Source organism: Schistocerca gregaria, chromosome 4 (assembly GCF_023897955.1).
Source record: "Schistocerca gregaria isolate iqSchGreg1 chromosome 4, iqSchGreg1.2, whole genome shotgun sequence".
Lineage (NCBI taxonomy): Eukaryota > Metazoa > Arthropoda > Insecta > Orthoptera > Acrididae > Schistocerca > Schistocerca gregaria.
In genome coordinates this window covers 180998299-181018205 of record NC_064923.1, presented here as the reverse complement: position 1 = coordinate 181018205, position 19907 = coordinate 180998299, and the positions used below count along the sequence as shown (strand labels likewise).

Sequence of the window (19907 nt, the reverse complement as noted above, 5' to 3'; positions counted from 1 at the left end):
TCCACTAAATTTGGTGTCTTCCCGCTGCAACACAAAAGTAAAAATGATTGAAAATTTAACCAAAGATAATTTATCAGCTCATGCTAACCGTTACATCCCTTCGAAGGAAGAACTTTGCGGTCCATAGTATGGTGAGTTAAATAAATGAATAGAGTCGTTGGATAAGAAGTTCTCTGTTTACTTGCCGCTTCAAATTTGAATAAAATCCCGAGCTTTCGATGACCGTCATCTTCGTCAGGGGTAATATAAGCAGTGGATGACTTCTCATTGTCCAGATGACGTCACAGTGAAAACGGCGCTTACGGAGGTGGCGGCCTCTGTGCCCAGAGATTTTATTTGCGTGCTTTATCCTGCGTTGCTTGCAGCACCATCCATCGCAACAGCGGAGAATTGCGAGGAATGTAATAAGTCGCCCTCTGCACTCTTTCTTTATCATCTGCGTGCTTCCATGCATTGCTGAGTGCATATCCAGAGTCTCTGTTGAAATTATTTTCACATAGTCTAACTTCAAGAGCTTCCCTCATGACAGAGTCCCAATAGTTTGAAGCGTGAGTAAGTATTCTTGTTTCATCGAATAAAATCTTATGTTTATTTAAAAACAGTGCTCAACCACCGCAGATTTTTCTAGATGCCTGTATTTCAAGTGACGCTGATGTTTCACACAGCGATCGCCAACAGTTCTTATAGATTGGCCTACATAATGTTTGCCACACTCGCAAGGAATGCTGTAAATTCCCGGTACTCCCAGGCCGAGATTATCTTTCAACGGTCGCATTAATTCCTTAATCTTCCTGGGTGGCCGTAAGACTGGCCTGATTCCCTGTCGGCTCAGGACTCTACCGATCTTGCTGGTCGTTGCACCGCAGAATGGTAGCCTCGCGATGTGTTGGTCCTCTTGACCTGTTCGAACAGCATCCTTCCTTGTTTTCTTCGCCAGAGTAGATCTGATATCACGATCAGAATATCAATTTTTCTGAATACTGCCGTCAGATGGCTAATATCGGAGCCGAGATGATCCTTGTCCGAGACAGTCCTTGCTCTGTGTACCAAGGTATTCAGCGTAGCTCTCTTCTGAGCTGGGTGGTGAAAACTACCTGCTATTAGATATAAATCTGTATGCGTCACTTTCCTGTACACTGAATGTCCGAGATGTCCATCTGATTTTCGCTCCACCAACACATCTAAGAAGGGCAACTTCCCATCCTTCTCTACCTCCACTGTAAGTCTTATGTTCTGGTGTATACCATTCAAATGATCAACAAATTGCTGCAGTGCCTCTTTGTCATGTAGCCAGATTTTATCCAAATTTGACACGGCAAGTAAACAGAGAACTTTTTACGCAAGAACTCCGTCGCGAAAGGCTTTGTAGTTAGAATACAGGCGTTGTTTTTTTAGTGTTTTATTTACATTGCAATTTTGTTAACTGTTAACATTCTCCACGAATGTCCTGTCATATGATCAAACAATGCTTCCTTTCAAGAAACCAGAAAGGGTTTGAGTACTGAGAGCAGTGAATGATACAGCTGAAACAGCGGTCAAGTTGATGCAAGACTGTCATGGTTTAATCTCGGTTGAGGACGAAAAAAACAATTTTGGTTGCGTACAAGAACACCGAAAGCTGCTGATTGCAGAAAATATACTTTGAAACGAAAATGTAGAGACTAATGTTTTTACATGTCAAATAGTGAATAAACACGATTTTGGCAATTTGGTGTTTTATTTACCAAACAATCATTAAGTTCCAGAATCCCTCCATTCTCACACAGTAAGAGTTTTCAAGTCTCATGTTTAGCGTCAAGTTGTCACATGTTACAATAATTTAATTGTAATAATATTTAGAATGTGAGTTATTAAGGTCAAATAGAAAAAAATAGAGGGTATACGTTTTCGATATGAGGAAAAAAATCACCATTATATCTTAGGACACCCTACATATGTATGTAGGACTATGTATATACGTATGATCCACATCTCGTAAGTCACAGGACTAACTTTAACCATACTTGGTATACATATCATTTACTGTCTGGAAATAATCGTTGGGCTGGGGTAAGTAACACCTACCAGTCACAGGGATGGGAGTGGAGGTGGAAAAGCAGTTTTGCCGCGACGCGTCAATATCCATATTTTACTCATCCACTATTTGTTAATGAGAGCACCTTAAAGAGTTGCAAACAATCGTCATGCACAATTTTCAATCTTTACGATACTTTTCCTCGTTGGCAAGCCCCACAAACTTATGAAAAGCAAAAGGTTAATCGCTCACTATATTTCCGCTGTTCATGCATAAAACATCCACATGAGGAATGACGTTTTAATTTATTACATCTTTACTAGTAACTGCGTTCGCGACAAATTTTGCGTACAGTATTCACATATTCCACTGAATGTACCATCAAAGTTATACCATTGTCCGGCACATAGGTCAGGAGATATGACGTCATAAATACTGAGATCCATAAAAAATTGCTGCATCGTGAAAGACGTTTAAACTTACTACCTCTCTGGTAGGAATTCTATCCGCAAAACTATTCATAGACAGTATCCACATATGTCGCTTAATGTATCTACAAAAATATATCACTGTACGACACATAGGTCAGGAGACACGCCGTCAAATACTGATGTGCATGAAAAACTTCTGGAGCGTTGTCGGAACAATCTTGCCAAGACGTGGACAGACCCAGGTTCGGGTAGGCTTCAGAAGTTTTGGTGGAAATTAGTTACACATCCTCCATTCACTTTCGACCCTCCCGATGCGATTTCAATGTTTTTGGAGCGCTGAGGGAAGACACTCATGGTCGCCGATTTTCTACGGACGAAGGGGTGCACGCCTGGAGACAATAACGGCTCCATAGGCAGCCGCAAACATTTTCTCCACGAAGGTACTGACCATCTTGTCTCATAGTGGCACGAATATATTAACAGTTATGGTGATCATTTCAGAAATATTGAACAGTTTACTCATTTTTTTGTCGTTTCTCATTTTCTTTTTGATTGCCACTTACTATGCTAAGGTCTGGTTATGTCACGATGGGAGATGAATAAGGGTGGCAACAAAGGAAGTAATATTGGAGTGGACTGGCAGATTTAAAGACCATTCTGAAAAAGAGGGCACCAGTTGCAAAATTTCCAGCAAAAAATCAAGTTTGTCGGATCGGCTGAATTTCTTTTGTCACTAGAATTCGGGACAGTAAAAGCATTTTATCGGATGTGCTTTCTGGTGCGGTCGTCCAAAATTATTTTTAATTAGTCTGAGAAGTTTATGTTCTAATGGGTCAGGAGACAACTTCATTTTTCTTGTCTGTTTCGGAGCCCTTAAAACAGGCGCAGCCGAAGGTACAGCGATAGCATTTGGCGAAGGCGCATATTCGTCCACTATTTGAACTTACACCTCACAGAATTTCTTCCAACGCTGCAGTGATTAAAACTAATGGATAATTCAATATAAATTTTTAATATGTCGGAATTGTTCGCTCCCTCAGTTGAAAATATTCAGAAGGAATTTTAATTTTTTCAGCATCCCCAGGTCTGCCAAGCTGTAATTTCAAGTTTTCCAGATAACTATCTTTTATGCGCTTTAACTATGCTCTTCCAATGTTCTGAATCTCCATACGTAAAACTAAATTTATGTAAATTATAATACTATGTAAAAATTTCACATAATTAACATGTATCTATGGTCAGGAACTCAAGCTGTTCACTTCTCTTTGTCATGCATTGATTGCAACCACTATTTGTGATAAGAGTGGCTATACACTACTCGCTTAGAAGGGAGTTCATGAAATATTTAATAATTGAAGACTGGATGGAAATCAGTCAGTAGGATGAGAGTAATGCCAGTTTCCCTCATTGTGTGGGAGTCATTGATGGGAAGACATCAGGTTTACAAAACCATGCCGATCGGCGAGTGAATTTTTCAACTATAGAAATTATTTTCGATTGTCTTAACAGCTGTGGCAGATGGCAGTTATACTTTGAGGTACATTGATATGGGAGGCTACAGGCATAAATAAGATCCAAATTTGTTCAAAGGAAGTTTATTTACAATCATTAAATTGGCCGCATTCCATTTGCGTTTGATGCTGGCGGGGAATTTTCACATCTACAGCAAAAATTTTCAGTAAAATCCTGGTGTGGATTAACAAGACCTAGTCATTTTTCTGAATGCGCATTTGGCATTTTTGCAAGCAAATCTAGAATTTTGCACAGGTTAGGGGATGTGGGTGTGGCGTTTGTTGAGATTGTAGTTAAAATAGTTTGTATAGTTCACAGTTATTTGAGTATTGTTGACGGTTACAGCTTGAGAACACTCTGACTTATGTGACTTGCCAGTTGATATATATGTCGCATGTGGAACTAGAAGCGACGGAAGAGCAAAAATGTATGGATGGAAAATCGTAGGTCAACATAGCAAAATATCTTGATTACTAACTGTTTCAGCACACTGACGACACATTTTCAAATGGTTCAAATGGCTCTGAGCACTATGGGACTTAACATCTGAGGTTATCAGTCCGCTAGAACTTAAAACTACTTAAACCTAACTAACCTAAGGACATCATACACATCCATGCCTGAGGTAGAATTCGAACCTGCGACCGTAGCGGTCGTGCGGTTCCAGGCTAAGGCGCCTAGAACCGCTGGGCCATTCCGGCAGGCCGAGACATTTTCATTTGTAAAATACGGAATAGTCCATACAAGAGGGGATCAAGAACAAGACACATGTAATAATTAAATTTGCATTGTAGAGTACAAACCAATATAATTATTTAATTTTATTCGCTGTGTATCAGCTACCAGGCATTCCACTTGGTCATAATCTAGTGACTTAAATTCTCTTACTGAATCGAAGGGGCGGTTCAGATCAGCATATTATTTAGATATGTAAAATCTGGTACCTGAAGACACCGAACAAAACAAAATTATTATATTGGTATATATAAAAATGGAAATTTAATTAATCTCATGTAATTAAATACAGGCAGGATTTCCACATTACGTTCAAAGTTGGCGAGGTATTGCAATATTAGAGAGGTTCGGTTAGTATTGATGATTTAGGGACTGGAAAATGCGCTGAACTTCGTGTTAGGGAGAGCATTAGACTACGGTAGTCCGTGCAAGTGAGGTAGCTATACTGCTACGGTGATCAGTGAGACCAAACTAAAGATGATTTGCACAGATGAAATTAGACCTGGGAAACAACGCGTAGCAACACACATCCCTAGGCATTGTCTTCCACAAGTGCCCACTCAAAATGAATGCCATAAACTGGAAGGCAATATTACGTAATATTACATCCGCCTCAAGAGAAAACAGATGCAGAGACATGAGCGTCTTCGAGAAGGTTCAACTTGTTAATATGTGACTTTTAGCGAATTGTGTCATTTCCATTATTAACAAGAAAGCAGATGACAGCCTACTGGAGTTCCAAACGTATATGGAAAAAGAGTATTTCCGCCGACTCTCATTAAAAGACCATAAACTACAATTTGGACATATGCTAAACATCCACTTGCAAAAGTCGCGTGTAGGATAAGAAACGCGTAGCTGCTCAATTTATTGTTATGGAGCTTGAAGGGGTGATGGCAACAGGGAGAGGATAGCTGCTGAGGGCGAAGTACGGCGGGGCCTCCGGGGGCCACGAGGCAGCTACGATACCCGTGAAGGCCTCAGCAGAACCCTGAAATGCCATCCCTCGCACGTTGGTCAGGTGACACTGCAAGTAATTAAAAACGAAAATGACAAAGTATTTCGAAAGAAAATAAAACTCGAACTAAGACTTTAAGAATTTAGATGACTTGTGGACTATAGACGCTTTGTAAGCTGAAATCCGTTGGTCTCCGGTTCATAACCGACACAGAGGAAACACTTTGAGAGCTGTAGAACATCTGATACACAAGCTAACGATTATTCGTCGCGCGAGATTCTCCTTCATCGTATTGAATCTTCACCCGGGCGACGGTCATCGCAAGGAGCAGCCCGAAGCTCTTATGTGCCGTGAGACGATAGTGGTTACTCATAGAGAGAAAATGAGTAATACAGGGTGTTACAAAAAGGTACGCCCAAACTTTCAGGAAACATTCCTCACACACAAAGAAAGAAAATATGTTATGTGGACATGTGTCCGGAAACGCTTACTTTCCATGATGGAGCTCATTTTATTACTTCTCTTCAAATCACATTTATCGTGGAATGGAAACACACAGCAACAAAACGTACCAGCGTGACTTCAAACAATTTGTTACAGGAAACGGTCAAAATGTCCTCCGTTAGCGAAGATACATGCATCCACCCTCCGTAGCATGGAATCCCTGGTGCGTTGATGCAGCCCTGGAGAATGGCGTATTGTATCACTGCCGTCCACAGTACGAGCACGAAGAATCTCTACATTTGGTACCGGGGTTGCGTAGACCAGAGATTTCAAATTCCCCATAAATGAAAGTCAGGAGGGTCGAGGTCAGGAGGGCGTGGAAGTCATGGAATTGGTCCGCATCTACCAATCCACCGAATCTGTTGTTCAGGAGCGTACGAACACTTCGACTGAAATGTGCAGGAGTTCCATCGTGCGTGAACCACATGTTGTGTCGTACTTGTAAAGGAACATGTTCTAGCAGCACAGTTTGAGTATCCCGTATGAAATCATGATAACGTGCTCAATTGAGCGTAGGTGGAAGAGCATGGAGCTCAATGAAGACATCAGCAACAATGCCTGCCCAAACGTTCACAGAAAATCTGTGTTGATGACTTGATTGCACAATTGCGTGCGGATTCTCGTCAGCCCACACATGTTGATTGTGAAAATTTACAATTTGATCACGTTGGAATGAAGCCTCATCCGTAAAGGGAACTTTTGCACTGGAATGAGGATTGACACATTGTTGGATGAACCATTCGCAGAAGTGTACCCGTGGAAGCCAGTCAGCTGCTGATAGTGCCTCCACATGCTGTACGTGGTACGGATACAACTGGTTCTCCCGTAGCACTCTCCATACCGTGACGTGGTCAACGTTGTCTTATACAGCAGCAACTGTTCTGACGCTGACATTAGGGTTATCGTCATCTGCACGAATAATTGCCTCTTCCATTGCAGGTGTCCTCGTCGTTCTAGGTCTTCCCCAGTCGCGAGTCATAGGCTGGAATGTTCCGTGCTCCCTAAGACGCCGATTAATTGCTTAGAACGTCTTCCTGTCGGGACACTTTTGTTCTGGAAATCTGTCTCGATACAAACGTACCGCGCCACGACTGTTGCCCCGTGTTAATCCATACATCAAAGGGGCATCTGCCTACTCCGCATTTGTAAACATTGCACTGACTGCGAAACCACGTTCGTGATGAACACTAACATGTTGATGCTACGTACTGATGTGCTTGATGCTAGTACTGTAGAGAAATGAGTCGCATGACAACACAAGCACCGAACTCAACATTACCTTTCTTCAGTTGGGCCAACTGCCGGTGAATCGAGGAAGTATAGTACATACTGACGAAACTAAAACGAGCTCTAACATGGAAATTAAGCGTTTCCGGACACATTTCCACATAATATCTTTATTTGTGTGTGAGGAATGTTTCCTGAAAGTTTGACCGTACCTTTTTGTAACACCCTAAATGAATTAATATTAATACTATAATCAGTTATATTTTGGCCACTATACAATTTTATGTATGTTTTGTCATACGTGTTATTAAAGTGTCCTCTGTGCTGACAAATAAACCGACTAGGAACGAAAAAAGTGGTGCAACTGCCAGCATATTCCTTTAGAAATGAGGAGACCTATGTTCAAGTCCTGGCTGTAGCACAAATTTTAATTCATTTAGTCAGCTTCTATCATTATTGGAAAATTAATTATTAAATCCTCTTGTAAGTAATTTCTATATTTTGGATCTGAAGATGTCCCATAAGTGAACAGAAACTAGTTATTAATAAGCAATATTTTTGAGATTTTTAATCCATACATTTTAACATGACAGATCACTTGTCTCCCCATTTCACAGTGTCAAATAGCAACAAAAGAAGAGGAACATTTGGCAAAGAGACCACCACGCAGATTATTTCCATCCTAGACATTGATCAGTGTCTTGGAAAAACTGCATTCAGGATGAGATCTTGTTCTAACCTGAATGAAATTATTTGTAGATGTATGAGAAGTAAAAAAAATTAAACTTTTTCTTCTCTTACCTATCCACTTTGTATCATTCTTCCAGTTCTGTATTCTCCGACTCTCCCCCAACAAATGCTATAGTAACTTCTCGTCATGACTCCTTCCTCGTATTCTTGTTTTTGTAGTCTGGTTTCCTAATACCGTACATACTCGGGTGTTTTTTCATCTCCTGAATCTGCTACTCACTGTACGTATGGTCTATGTAACACGTCCAGAATAAAACGTGTCAACTGAGCACATTACGGACGGCGTGCTGCATGAAAACGTGTTTGTGTAGCCACAGAGGCAGCTGAAACTACTGCAGAGAAATTGGACGGAGGTCTACTGTGTGAGACCTGAAGGAGTGCCCCGCCTGACCCAGCAGCTGTGGGAGATCCAGCGCTGTGTGGCCGCCCTCACTTTGTGCTGGAGTTCTATTTCTGCCACGTGTTTTGCAGCTCGAATCCCGCTGGAAAAGTCACATGTAGTCGAAGAAAAGACAGTGCGTTACGACAACGAGACCATAGCAAAGCGAGTACTCCACTAGTTCCGTGTCGCTGCGTGGCAAAATATGGAAACCCCGCGAAAAATGTATGGTTTAACAGCAGATTCTAGCCAAGCCAAAGGGCTGTGCTGTTACACTTCACCACGAACGGCACCTGTAGAATGTCCTCTATACACTGCAGGTGTCAGTCGTGATCAGGACGCATTCTGTGTAGTTGTGAGTGCATTATGTCGGATCTAAGTCACTTCGAATGTGGGCAGACTGTTGGCGGTCGTATGTTAATGCTTCCGTAATCAAACCAGTCGAGTTGTTTCGTGTTTCAAGAGACACTATATCGAAGATTTATACCACATACAAGTAAAGCGGAAAAATATCAACCGCTAAGTCACAACGAGTACAAATGTATGTGTAGACTGATCGTGATGGACTGTCATTGGAAAGGATTCTGACGAAAAATAAGAGGACGACAGCTGGAAGCGAATGCCGCAGAAGTGAATGTCGCACTTGCGAACCCTACTATCATGAAAATAACACAAAGGAAGCTCTATAAACTGGAAAATGCAGGATGAGTTGGAAATCCAAGTTTTCCAGTGTCTGATCATTTGACGCTCCTAAAACCTTGCATACTGCATAACCAAAGCTCGTAATCTCTGATGTCTGTTGGTCCCAAGAAAGTAGTAATGCAGTAGTCCATTGCACACCATTGCATCCGACTGTTTTAGTGTCGTGCAAGTCGTGGCCTTTTTTGTATATTATAATATTATGTGATTGAAGGTTTAACCCACCGAGGATCAGAGAAGGGTACTTGTCCCTCTGCGTTCCCCCTCGCTTCCTTGCGTGCTCTCTCTCTCTCTCTCTCTCTCTCTCTCTCTCTCTCTCTCTCATCCCACATCCCACGACCCCCCCCCCCCCTCAATTCCACCTCCCTCTCCTCCCAGTATCCCTCTTAGAAAAACAACTTCTGAAATCGAAAACGCATCCTGTCCCACCAACAGACAAACAAATAAATCTGATGAAGGCAAAAACATTTGATGTTTACGACTACTATAGTGCGCGGAGGACGACGGTTAAATCCCGTCTCCGACCATCCTGATTGAGGTTTTCCGTGATTTCCCTAAATCCTTTCAGGCAAATGCCGGGATGGTTCCTTTGAAAGCTTGCGCTCCGTCTCTAATGACCTCGTTGTCGACGCGACGTTAAACACGAATCTCCTCCTCCTACTACTACTATAGTGCGCGTCATTTACAACGTTCTGTGCATATGACGTCACAAAACACAGCCAGCCAATGAACAGAGAATGACGTTGCCAGAGCTCAACTTCAGTGCAGAGCACGGACGAGTGTCTTCAATTTTAGAAACGTTCAGTCATAAATAAAGTAATTGAACAAAAGCAATGTCGTGATAGGAGACTTCCTTTTATAGAAAGTTTGGAAAAAGCATTCTTTATACCAATTGCTTCATATCCTATTAATTATTTAAACCAAACAAGCAATAAGCCTCCTAATTCAGCAGGAAAGGTGTTTTTATTGTGGTGGTTAGCAGGAGAGCCAACACCGTGTTACTAAAGGAGGCCGAAATGCACACGTTTTAGATCACGCAGGCTGGCGTGAGATCTGGAACATGACAAGGGAATTAGAATTGAGAAAAACGGACATAGCTGGTGGAATAATTAACTTTACTCCATTAATGACGAACGTCGCTCTTGACGGTACATGATTCGCAATATCAATAGTAACTGATAATGGCGCCTTGCTAGGTCATAGCAAATAACGTAGCTGAAGACTATGCTAACTATCGTCTCGGCAAATGAGAACGTATTTTGTCAGTGAACCATCGCTAGCAAAGTCGACTGTACAACTGGGGCGAGTGCTAGGAAGTCTCTCTAGACCTGCCGTGTGGCGGTGGTCGGTTTGCAATCACTGATAGTGGCGACAAGCGGGTCCGACGTATACTACCGGAACACGGACTATTTAAAGGCTACCACCTAGCAAGTGTGGTGTCTGGCGGTGACACCACATTTATAATTCTCACGAACCCCTTTTTCGCAATAAAGAACATCAGTAATTGTTTATTTCCTATTGTACTTCGACGAAACGTGAGTAATTCATAGGCATACCAACAGTGTTTGTCAGTATTTTGCGTGATAGTTTAGAGTCCTCGAGGAGGTCTGCTGAATGACGAGCTGCGTTAGCGTAGAGGTTAAGGTGTTTGGCCGCTAAGCGAAAGGTTCTCAGTACAAACCTTTTTATTGTGCTTAATATTTTCTTTATTTAAAAACAGTATCGAAGTGTCTTACTTCACGAATTTTATTCATTTGAATGTAATTTTTTGAAATTTCTAGTGATTTGTTTCTTCAGTATAATCATAGTAAGTTTTTGGTTTTTCTAATTTTGTGACCAAATAGTTTTTGTGAAATCGAATGATAAGTGTGACAATGCAGTCGGAACACCATTGCAGTGATGACAAAGACGCGGACAGCGCTGAATGCGGGGAGCACGTCTCTGTAGCAGCGAAAGGGTTAGTTCGGACGTGGTGGCTTTACTTCATAAACTGCGAGCTCCCCTCTAAACGTAAGTTTCCGAACCATACTATACTATGGGCTGCTTCTCTTGGCGCGTGCGTTGATTGCAACTGGTAACGCAGCAATCTCCAGCGTGTGGAAAAGGTAAAAGAATATAAATATAACGATCCCAGATCCATGCACTATGAAATGTCAAAATTATTCTGTCGTTAAAGGCAAAACTATGGTTGCAGTCACGATCGATGGCGGTCGAGCTTAGGTTTGTTCTAAGCACCTACGTCACGAGTTCGCCGACAGCCAATAAGAGCTCAGTAGTGTTCTGAGCGCTCCCACTATGAATCTTGTATGTAATGCGAGAATTATACGCGCTCATAGCGAGTCATTTAGTGAATTTTTATTCCACTTGTTACCAGTTATCATGGCTGATGGTGGCTGCGAGCGGCAAATTCTACACAAGCAAGCGAGAGGCATGATTTGCGGGATACAAGCTTTCATCAGGCGCAAAGTAAATGTATGCGTCTACCTCAGCTGTCGGAGCCCCGTTGTTGTCTCAATAGCGAACATCCTCGTTCGTGGATAGGACTATAACACTATCTGCTCGCCTCGGAGACTAGGCTTGTACGCTCCATATGTTGTTCACAGCTTCTTCATTTACACATGTACAAAGACTGTCGTCACTCCGTCGCTCAAGCCCAGTAGATGCTGGTATATTTCAAAACCATGGTTGTACAAACTTCGGTTGTCTCTATTTGCTTGGGATACCAAAGAATTGTTAGGATCACTGTCATATTTGTCTTTCTACCTAGTGGAAATATTGCTGGAAATTAACAGCGATAAAATACTAATTGGTCTTGATTGTAAGGATTTGTTGTTGTTGTTGTTGTGGTCTTCAGTACTGAGACTAGTTTGATGCAGTTCTCCGTGCTACTCTATCCTGTGCAAGCTTCTTCGTCTCCCAGTACCTACTGCAGCCTACACCCTTCTGAATCTGCTTAGTGTATTCATCTCTTGGTCTCCCTCTACGTTTTTTACCCTCCGCGCTGCCCTCCAGTAGCAAATTGGTGATCCTTTGATGTCTCAGAACACGTCCTTCCAACCGATCCCTTCTTCTTGTCAAGTTCTGCTACAAACTCCTATTCTACCCAATTCTATTCAATACCTCCTCATTAGTTATGTGATCTACCCATCTAATCTTCAGCATTCTTCTTTAGCATCACATTTCGAAAGCTGCTATTCTCTTCTTGTCTAAACTTTTTATCGTCCATGTTTCACTTTCATACATGGCTACACTCCATACAAATAATTTCAGAAACGATTTCCTGACACTTAAATCAATATTCGATGTTAACAAATTTCTCTTCTTCAGAAACGCTCTCCTTGCCATTGCCAGTCTACATTTTATATCCTCTCTACTTCAACCATCATCAGTTATTTTGCTCCGAAAATAGCAAAACTCCACAACAAAATAATTTTATTAAGAATCATCTTCAGCCATGTCCCGCCAGGTGGTGGGCAGAGACGACGGCATAGAATTCCTAAGTCGTGTTCTCATCCCTCCTGATTGGCACCTCACTGGAAAACGTTTTACTGTACTTTTGCGTGGGATGACGACCGTTAGTTGACCCTTGTTTATTCTGTTGTTCACCTTGTTCGCCACTGCGGATACCGCCGTCGAGTTTGGCTTTTATTAATGTGACGTGCTGTAGTTGATTTTGCAGGCTATCTTCTTTAATTTCATAAAAATATGTTTGTCAAGTTGTCGTTATCGCTGTCCGCAGCCCAGTGACGGACGAGGTGCCACTGTTGTTCCGGCTGTCTTACCTGTACTACACGCTGGTGGGCGCCGTCGTCATGGTGACGGTGGGCTGGGCGGTGAGCCGGCTGACGGGTCCCCTCAAGCCAGGGGACGTGGAGCCGTCGCTGTTGGCGCCTATGGTCCGGCCCAAACACCTGCGCCGGAAAAATTGCGCCGCCGACGCCGACCCGGCGGTCCGAGTTGAGCTGCTCCAGCAGGCGAAGCAGCAACCCGAGACACACGGAGCGGCCTAATGTGTCAACACACGAAGACGAGGAGGCAGCAACCTCGCCGAGGGCTCCTATACTCTGCCAGCCGTTTGCCTGACATGTGGTCGTTAATATATCTCTGAGTAACAGTTTCGCATCTTACACGCAGGAGTAATTGAGGTTTCCTCTGTGCTCCATACAGCTATCTATTGAACTACGACGTTTCTACTTACCGTGCATACTGCTGACCCTTTTATGCAGATAGTCTCAAATAAAATTTTGTGTAGAACCAAACTGAGAAAAATATACCTAGCAAATACTGTTCAGATACCAGGCGACTGGCTTTGTTATAACGTTGCTAGTTACGGAGAAACGATGGGCAGTATTCCTTTTTAATTAGGAACGTCTGCTTTTCATTTGGAAATCCGCTTCCCTCTCCTCAAGACCCGTTTAAAAAGATATAACAGTGTACTATGATATTACAAAAGATTTTCCTGTAATGTACTAGCACGCAGTGCATCTACCCAGAGTAGCGTAAATCGTCCACTTGCTGCAGATGACAGTAAACAAACATTATTACAACGAGCGGAAAATTACTGGTATCGGGCCAGAAAAAGGTGAATATGCTCCTTTTTGTTAGAAGACTCAGGCTGAAAAGTGAGGTGCCAGCTGCCTCGTTTTACACTCCTCAGCATCTTCAAAATTTTGGCAAAAATATTGTCATGTGAACATATTCATGCTCTTTTTAACATCCATCTAACCTCTCACTGCCGATAGCTGTCCTAACTGCAACTCACTCACATCCACTAGTCCATTGCTGTAAGTTTCTCATTCTCATTCTCTCCCAGTTTTCGATACTCACTCACTCACTCATTCGGCCTACTCATTGTCATTATCTCTTTGTGGTTCTCTAACTGTCTACTGTTCATAGCCACAGTCCTTTTCGTTCTGTCCTACTATTACTGTCTCCCTCTTGGTCTCTCTCACTTCTACTATCTCAATCATTCGCTCCCATTACACCTGTCTTTTGTCACTGTCAGTATCTACCTCTCCTTCCTTGTCACTGTAACAGCCTCTGCCTCTCATCCACGTCCATTTTCCCCTTCTCTTTATTCCTCTCCCAATCGCAGTGTCTCTTTCACTATTTTCCTAGCACTGTTCTCTCACTGTTGTGTTCCATTGCCATTGAATCCTTCTCTTTCTCTCATAGTCCTTTGTCTCCTTCGTTCTTTCTACACCATAACTACTGTCTACTGTCTACAAGTATTTATTACTTCTCCGTCTCTTTCCCGCTGTCATTGTCTCCTTCTCTCTTAGCATAAAAAGGTGTGAATATATTTGATGTCAACATTTTTGCGAAAAATTTTAAAGGTGTTGGGGAAGGTGGAATGCCGCAGCTGGTACTCTACTTTTCAGTCAGATTCTTTTAATAAAGAGGAGCTTCACCATTTTCATGCTAAGACAGATGCGTTAATCCACTGGTTTCCTTCTTTTCTCTGCCACAGTAGGACATACCACTCATGTGAAAAGAACTTGAAGGGCCAATAAAATGTTGATAGTTTACTTCAGTGAATCTCGGATAACGAAAACTTATTTTACGCCTGAGACCAGATTAGACGTGCACAGAAAATTTGCATGTGCTTCAATATTACAGCGTGGAGTTCGCAGAACCCTTCTATTGATAACGGAGACACTTGACATTTTCACTGTGCTTCGTAACTTTATAAACTACATTTTCACTTCACACAGTATTTTGCGTTCGTATTTTACGTACGTAAGTAGGATAACTTTGAACCTCTGTACTTCGGGAACTGGTAAAGATACCTATGAAATTTCCAAAGTTGTTCGATATCGGGATCTTAAGAATGTATTGCAAAAAGTCCAAGTATCAGCTTACTAGCGCTCCTCATTCGACAAAAACAGTGTATCTGATACATGGTATACATTACACCACATAGCTTACAAGAGGGTATGCTGATGTGAAATATAAAATTATAATGGAAATAACATAAAGAATTGTGTTCTGCGAATTTTTACCTTGCTCTTCTGCAGTATATTTTCTGTTCAACTTTTCCACAACAATGTTTAAAAAGAACACATATAATTTTGTATGAAGTGTAACTATTGTATTTTTGCAGCTCGTAACAGGAAAAAGTGTAATCGCAAAACAATAAATTTTTTTTGGTTAATTACTCAGTTGTTTTACCCATTTCTGTTTCTCTATAACAATATCATCACATAAAAATTATCGTTGAAGTAAATCTTATGATTATGATAAACATATTTATAAAACAGCGGACTTCCTTACGTAAGGCTTTCTATAAAACAAATATTGCAAAATATTGTACACAAAAGAATTAGTTTTGACGCTACGTTGTTGCGCTCGCAGTGTTCTTCTTTATATCTGACAGTAAATGCATGGAACCAACGCTTGATGGCACAACCAACAGCCTGTTGGAAACGAGTATGTCGCAATGCAGGTATTCACATAACAGCAACTGAATGTTAGAAAGACCTTATATCCCACACAAATCACAACCAACAGAAGACATAACTAACGGCTGAAATATAATGACAGAAACAACGCCAAGAAACTGAGCTGACTTGTGGCAACAGTCAGACAGCTTCGGTAAAATATTCCGCAAGGGTAAAGGAGCGCACTTGTCTCAATTTTTGCCGTTTATCCATCTCAGTGCTCACTACCTCATAGTTCGTGACAGAACAAAAGCTTAGGCATTAACAACTGCCTTTTTCTCAGGCATTCTTTTTTTTTAACTCGCAGGTATAGAAGTAGTATAGGGTTTATACTGTCTTTTTCAACTGATATCAAAATCTCACTTAGACCATACACTTTCTGCTTTTTTGTTTCAAAGCATAAGAACCAAGGAGTAAAGTATGTTTCCAAATTAACAATTCGACACAGGCCGGCCGGGGTGGCTGAGCGGTTCTAGGCGCTACAGTCTCGAGCCGCGCGACCGCTACGGTCGCAGGTTCGAATCCTGCCTCGGGCATGGATGTGTGTGATGTCCTTAGGTTAGTTAGTAGTTCTAAGTTCTAGGGGACTAATGACCTCAGACGTTAAGTCCCATAGTGCTCAGAGCCATTTGAACCATTTGAGTTAGACACACGAAGGTTTAATGAAGGAAGATGACACTGACATCTATAGAAAAATTGATATTTACCAACTTCAATGTAACAGTTGTGATGGGCTGTACCTAGGACAGAACAACAGAAAATGTGAAATAAGATGTAAACAAAATTAAAGAGCTTGGAAGTACGGAGTCTGCCATTCAGCATCTGCACAACATCTCCGACAACGAAATCATTACCCAACCACTACAGAAAATACCCTAAGTAGTTAGATTCAGTAACAAAAAAACAATTCATAATACTACAATAAAACTTTTAAACTGACAAGGCAGTCACAGAAAGGAAACACACAAGAAGAGACCAGACGAACATCAACAAGCAAACGTTACTTAAACGAATAAAATTTATAGTACATGAATAATACTTCCCCTACACAACGTAGGATCAATATCACATGAGACAGCCGACATACCCACTCGGCCACCCAGAAAAGTTCAACAGTACAGTTGACTTAAGAAAGCTATATTTTGTGAACTCAGAGGTTAGGATATATATATGTCCTTTATACATACAGAACCACACACACAGATACATACACACAAAGAAGAATGGTATACGCATTCATAGCCGCAGAAAGCAAGACAAAAGACTATCCTGTCCTTCAACATCAGAACAAAGTACATGTGGCGTTAGTGCCTCAACACAACATGGAAAAAAGTGCGATGTTGGACAAGTCGAGCACCTATGTGTGGGACAACACTAGAAACGGTATAATAAGCAGAAAAAAATAGTAGCAATTGTAATTTAATACTACATATAGTAGTAATATAAAATATGAGAACTGTTTACGATTTCGACAAACTGATTTGAAAGAAACTCAGATTGCTCAAGTGACCACTGAAGATTTGTGACGATGACAGCTGTTTGCTGCCACTGCAATATCTGAAAATATGTATAGAATTATTTTATCATTATTACTGTTACAGCGCTTTGTTGTGTACATGTGTCTCGACCCACCAGCGTATGCCGACTTATTGGAACAATTCAGTATTTTCACACTCAAACACAAGCGCAAATAGAATGTCGGGACAACTGAACTGAACTACAGACCTGTCTGCGAGTGTTTATTTCACAGGCAACTTAAAACACCATATCTATGTACACTAATCACTGCTGGATATCTGAAGATGGATAAATTCCTGAACGCGTAATGTGAGCAAAGAATTCATTCGTTACTTGATGTTCGACTTTTACCATTTCGGCCCAGTCAGTCTGAATGGAGAACTAGTGATTATTACAATAGCAGTAGCCCACCTCCTGTATCACTTTACATCACATTTACATTGCTGAAATTAAAATCTCCCACAAGCCTTGGAATTCCTGAGACCGATGTACTACCAGTATCAGTTACGATAACAGGCAAGAATGGTAAACATTTTCGATTCCCCGAATGGGTGAACTGTCTATATACACACTTAAATTTATACACGAGTCCCTTTTCGCAAGTGAAAAGGTTTTTCGGTTTTTATTTCACTGTTTCACGTATATTTACTTTGTTAATTTAAAATAATAAGTAACTCACTGTAACGATACAAAATCATTACAGAAATCATAATCTGCGAATAAATGCTCAAATATAAGATTTTCTTACAACATGCGTGTAAAATGAACTAAATTTTTTAATGTAATATACAAGACAGACAAACACAACATATAAAAATTCAGCAGGATTTCAAATCGCCGCTGGTAACAATATAAATATCTTGATTTTTGTCAGGCATATTTCAGTACATGGGTAATCTTTGGTAACGATTAGGTACTAGTGACTGCTGATTGATTATGTTATTTCTCAAGTGGAGATAGACATCATAATCATTCAGCAGAACTAGATCTAAAAATATTCTGAAAGTTCTTCCAACATGAGAAGCCTTATGCATCTCATGATGATCAAGTTCCTTGTCCTCCGGTAATATAGTCAAAATTGTTGTTTCTCACTGACTGCCCACACTTTTATGTTTTTAAGAGAAATTAATAGCGAGTTTGGAGCGGGAATTCGAGAATCACTTTCTGAAGCCCCAAATGTCCTTGTGTCACCTACGAAATCTAGTGAAGCAATGTCTGACCAGGCCGAAAGATCTTTGAAAGATGTTCTCTTTCCCAGTGAAGGAGAAAATTCGATTTGTTATTACATTCTTAGTGCTGTCAATGTGAAAGAACGTTATAAGGCAATATACCTGAGAATAATTTTCAGTTCTCATTGGTGTAGTACCTCTAAACTTGCAGAAACTGAATGTATTGTGTCTTTCTGAAATTGAGAGTGACACCATTCGAAGAAAAGTACTCAATAACACTATTAAGAACATTATTTACCATTTATTCTGTTGCTGTGTGTCTGTTTGGTTTGTTTACAATAATAGTGTCACCCACAACAAGAATTTACAGTGCTTGTTGTATGGTAAACGGAACCTCGTTTACATATATGAAAGAAAATAGTGGACTTTACATTGAGTCTTTTGGGATCCCAAAAGCGATTTCTCCCCAGTCAGAAGAATCTCCCCTACTGATATTGGTTGAATCACTAAGTCAGCGAGTTATGTTTCATGAAACTATACAGTCTTAATGACTTTCATCTTCTTGTAAATAGCTAAATTTTCTAAAGGCACTCGACGTTGTACTGTATCTTGGACTCATAACAAAAAGACGGTCAAGTAGAATATATTCGCAGAAATGAGATGGGTTTGAAGAATATTTGAATAATTGACTCCAGTTCTTAACAACGTTGATCAAAAAGTAAATTAATATTGGCAGCGCCTCAAGAAATCATAATAGGGGCGACACGTTCTGGTTATACTTGACCAACTTTACGCTGAAGATGCTGTTGTCTAAAGAAACTTATCGTGGTTGTATTATCGCTACGATGTACAGAATCCTTACTGAGTGGCAGGGGTCTAGAAATTCTAATAAGTGGCAGACGATATCCATAGATAAGGGAGAGAACCCGGTGGCATTCGATTACAGGATTAGTGGTACACTTTTGGAAATAGTAACATGGTTTAAATATCTAGGGAGTAACGCTAGAAATCGATGTGAACTAGAAAGAAAATATGAGAGTTGGAGTAAGGGCTGCTGATGGAAAATTTACATGTGTTGGAAAGGTAAAATACGATTACTTCTCCTATTAAGAAAACCTTCTACAATACATTAATGTGACACATCCTAGTGTATCAAATGCGGTGGAAACGGTGGAGGATCCAAGAATTCTTATTTTAAAATCCTCAGTTCTCGATTACCTTTGGACTTTTATGAAGAAACACACAAGAACAAACGGTTTACTTCGTGTATAACATCCACACCTTCTAGCAATTTATTTTTTTCCTGCATTTGGTCAAGAATACTTGCGTAGTATTCAACAGCTAGTTTAGACTAACCTTTCAAAGTATAAGGAGTATGTTTGTGCAGGTTCCGCAACTTTAGTAATGATCAGAATAAAGTATTAGCATCTGTTGCGCTTTCATTTTTATTTTAAAAACTACGCCGGTTTCGGTCCCTAAGTCCAAAATCCTCGATTCCTACGTAATACTGAGAAACAAAGTACAATGGAAGTAGCCAAACAAAGAAGAATGTAGCAAAAGTCATCTTCATC

General features: G+C 40.8%; 2 protein-coding genes across 4 annotated transcripts in view; one reads left to right on the top strand and one right to left on the bottom strand.

Annotated features, from left to right (window-relative positions):
* LOC126268175 (opioid-binding protein/cell adhesion molecule homolog) overlaps positions 1-19907 on the bottom strand; it is a 2429635-nt gene that overhangs the window by 416452 nt on the left and 1993276 nt on the right. The window lies entirely within an intron of this gene.
* Positions 1-19907, top strand: part of LOC126268173 (sodium-coupled monocarboxylate transporter 1-like) — a 246790-nt gene that overhangs the window by 91474 nt on the left and 135409 nt on the right. Inside the window, exon 13 of one of the 3 annotated variants that reach the window (XM_049973764.1) lies at positions 12949-15366. The exons of the other annotated variants lie outside the window; for them this stretch is intronic. Coding sequence (XP_049829721.1) covers positions 12949-13219 — 271 coding nt within the window. The 3' untranslated portion in view covers positions 13220-15366. Of the gene's footprint in view, positions 1-12948; positions 15367-19907 lie in introns of those variants that run through there. 3 annotated transcript variants of the gene reach the window in all.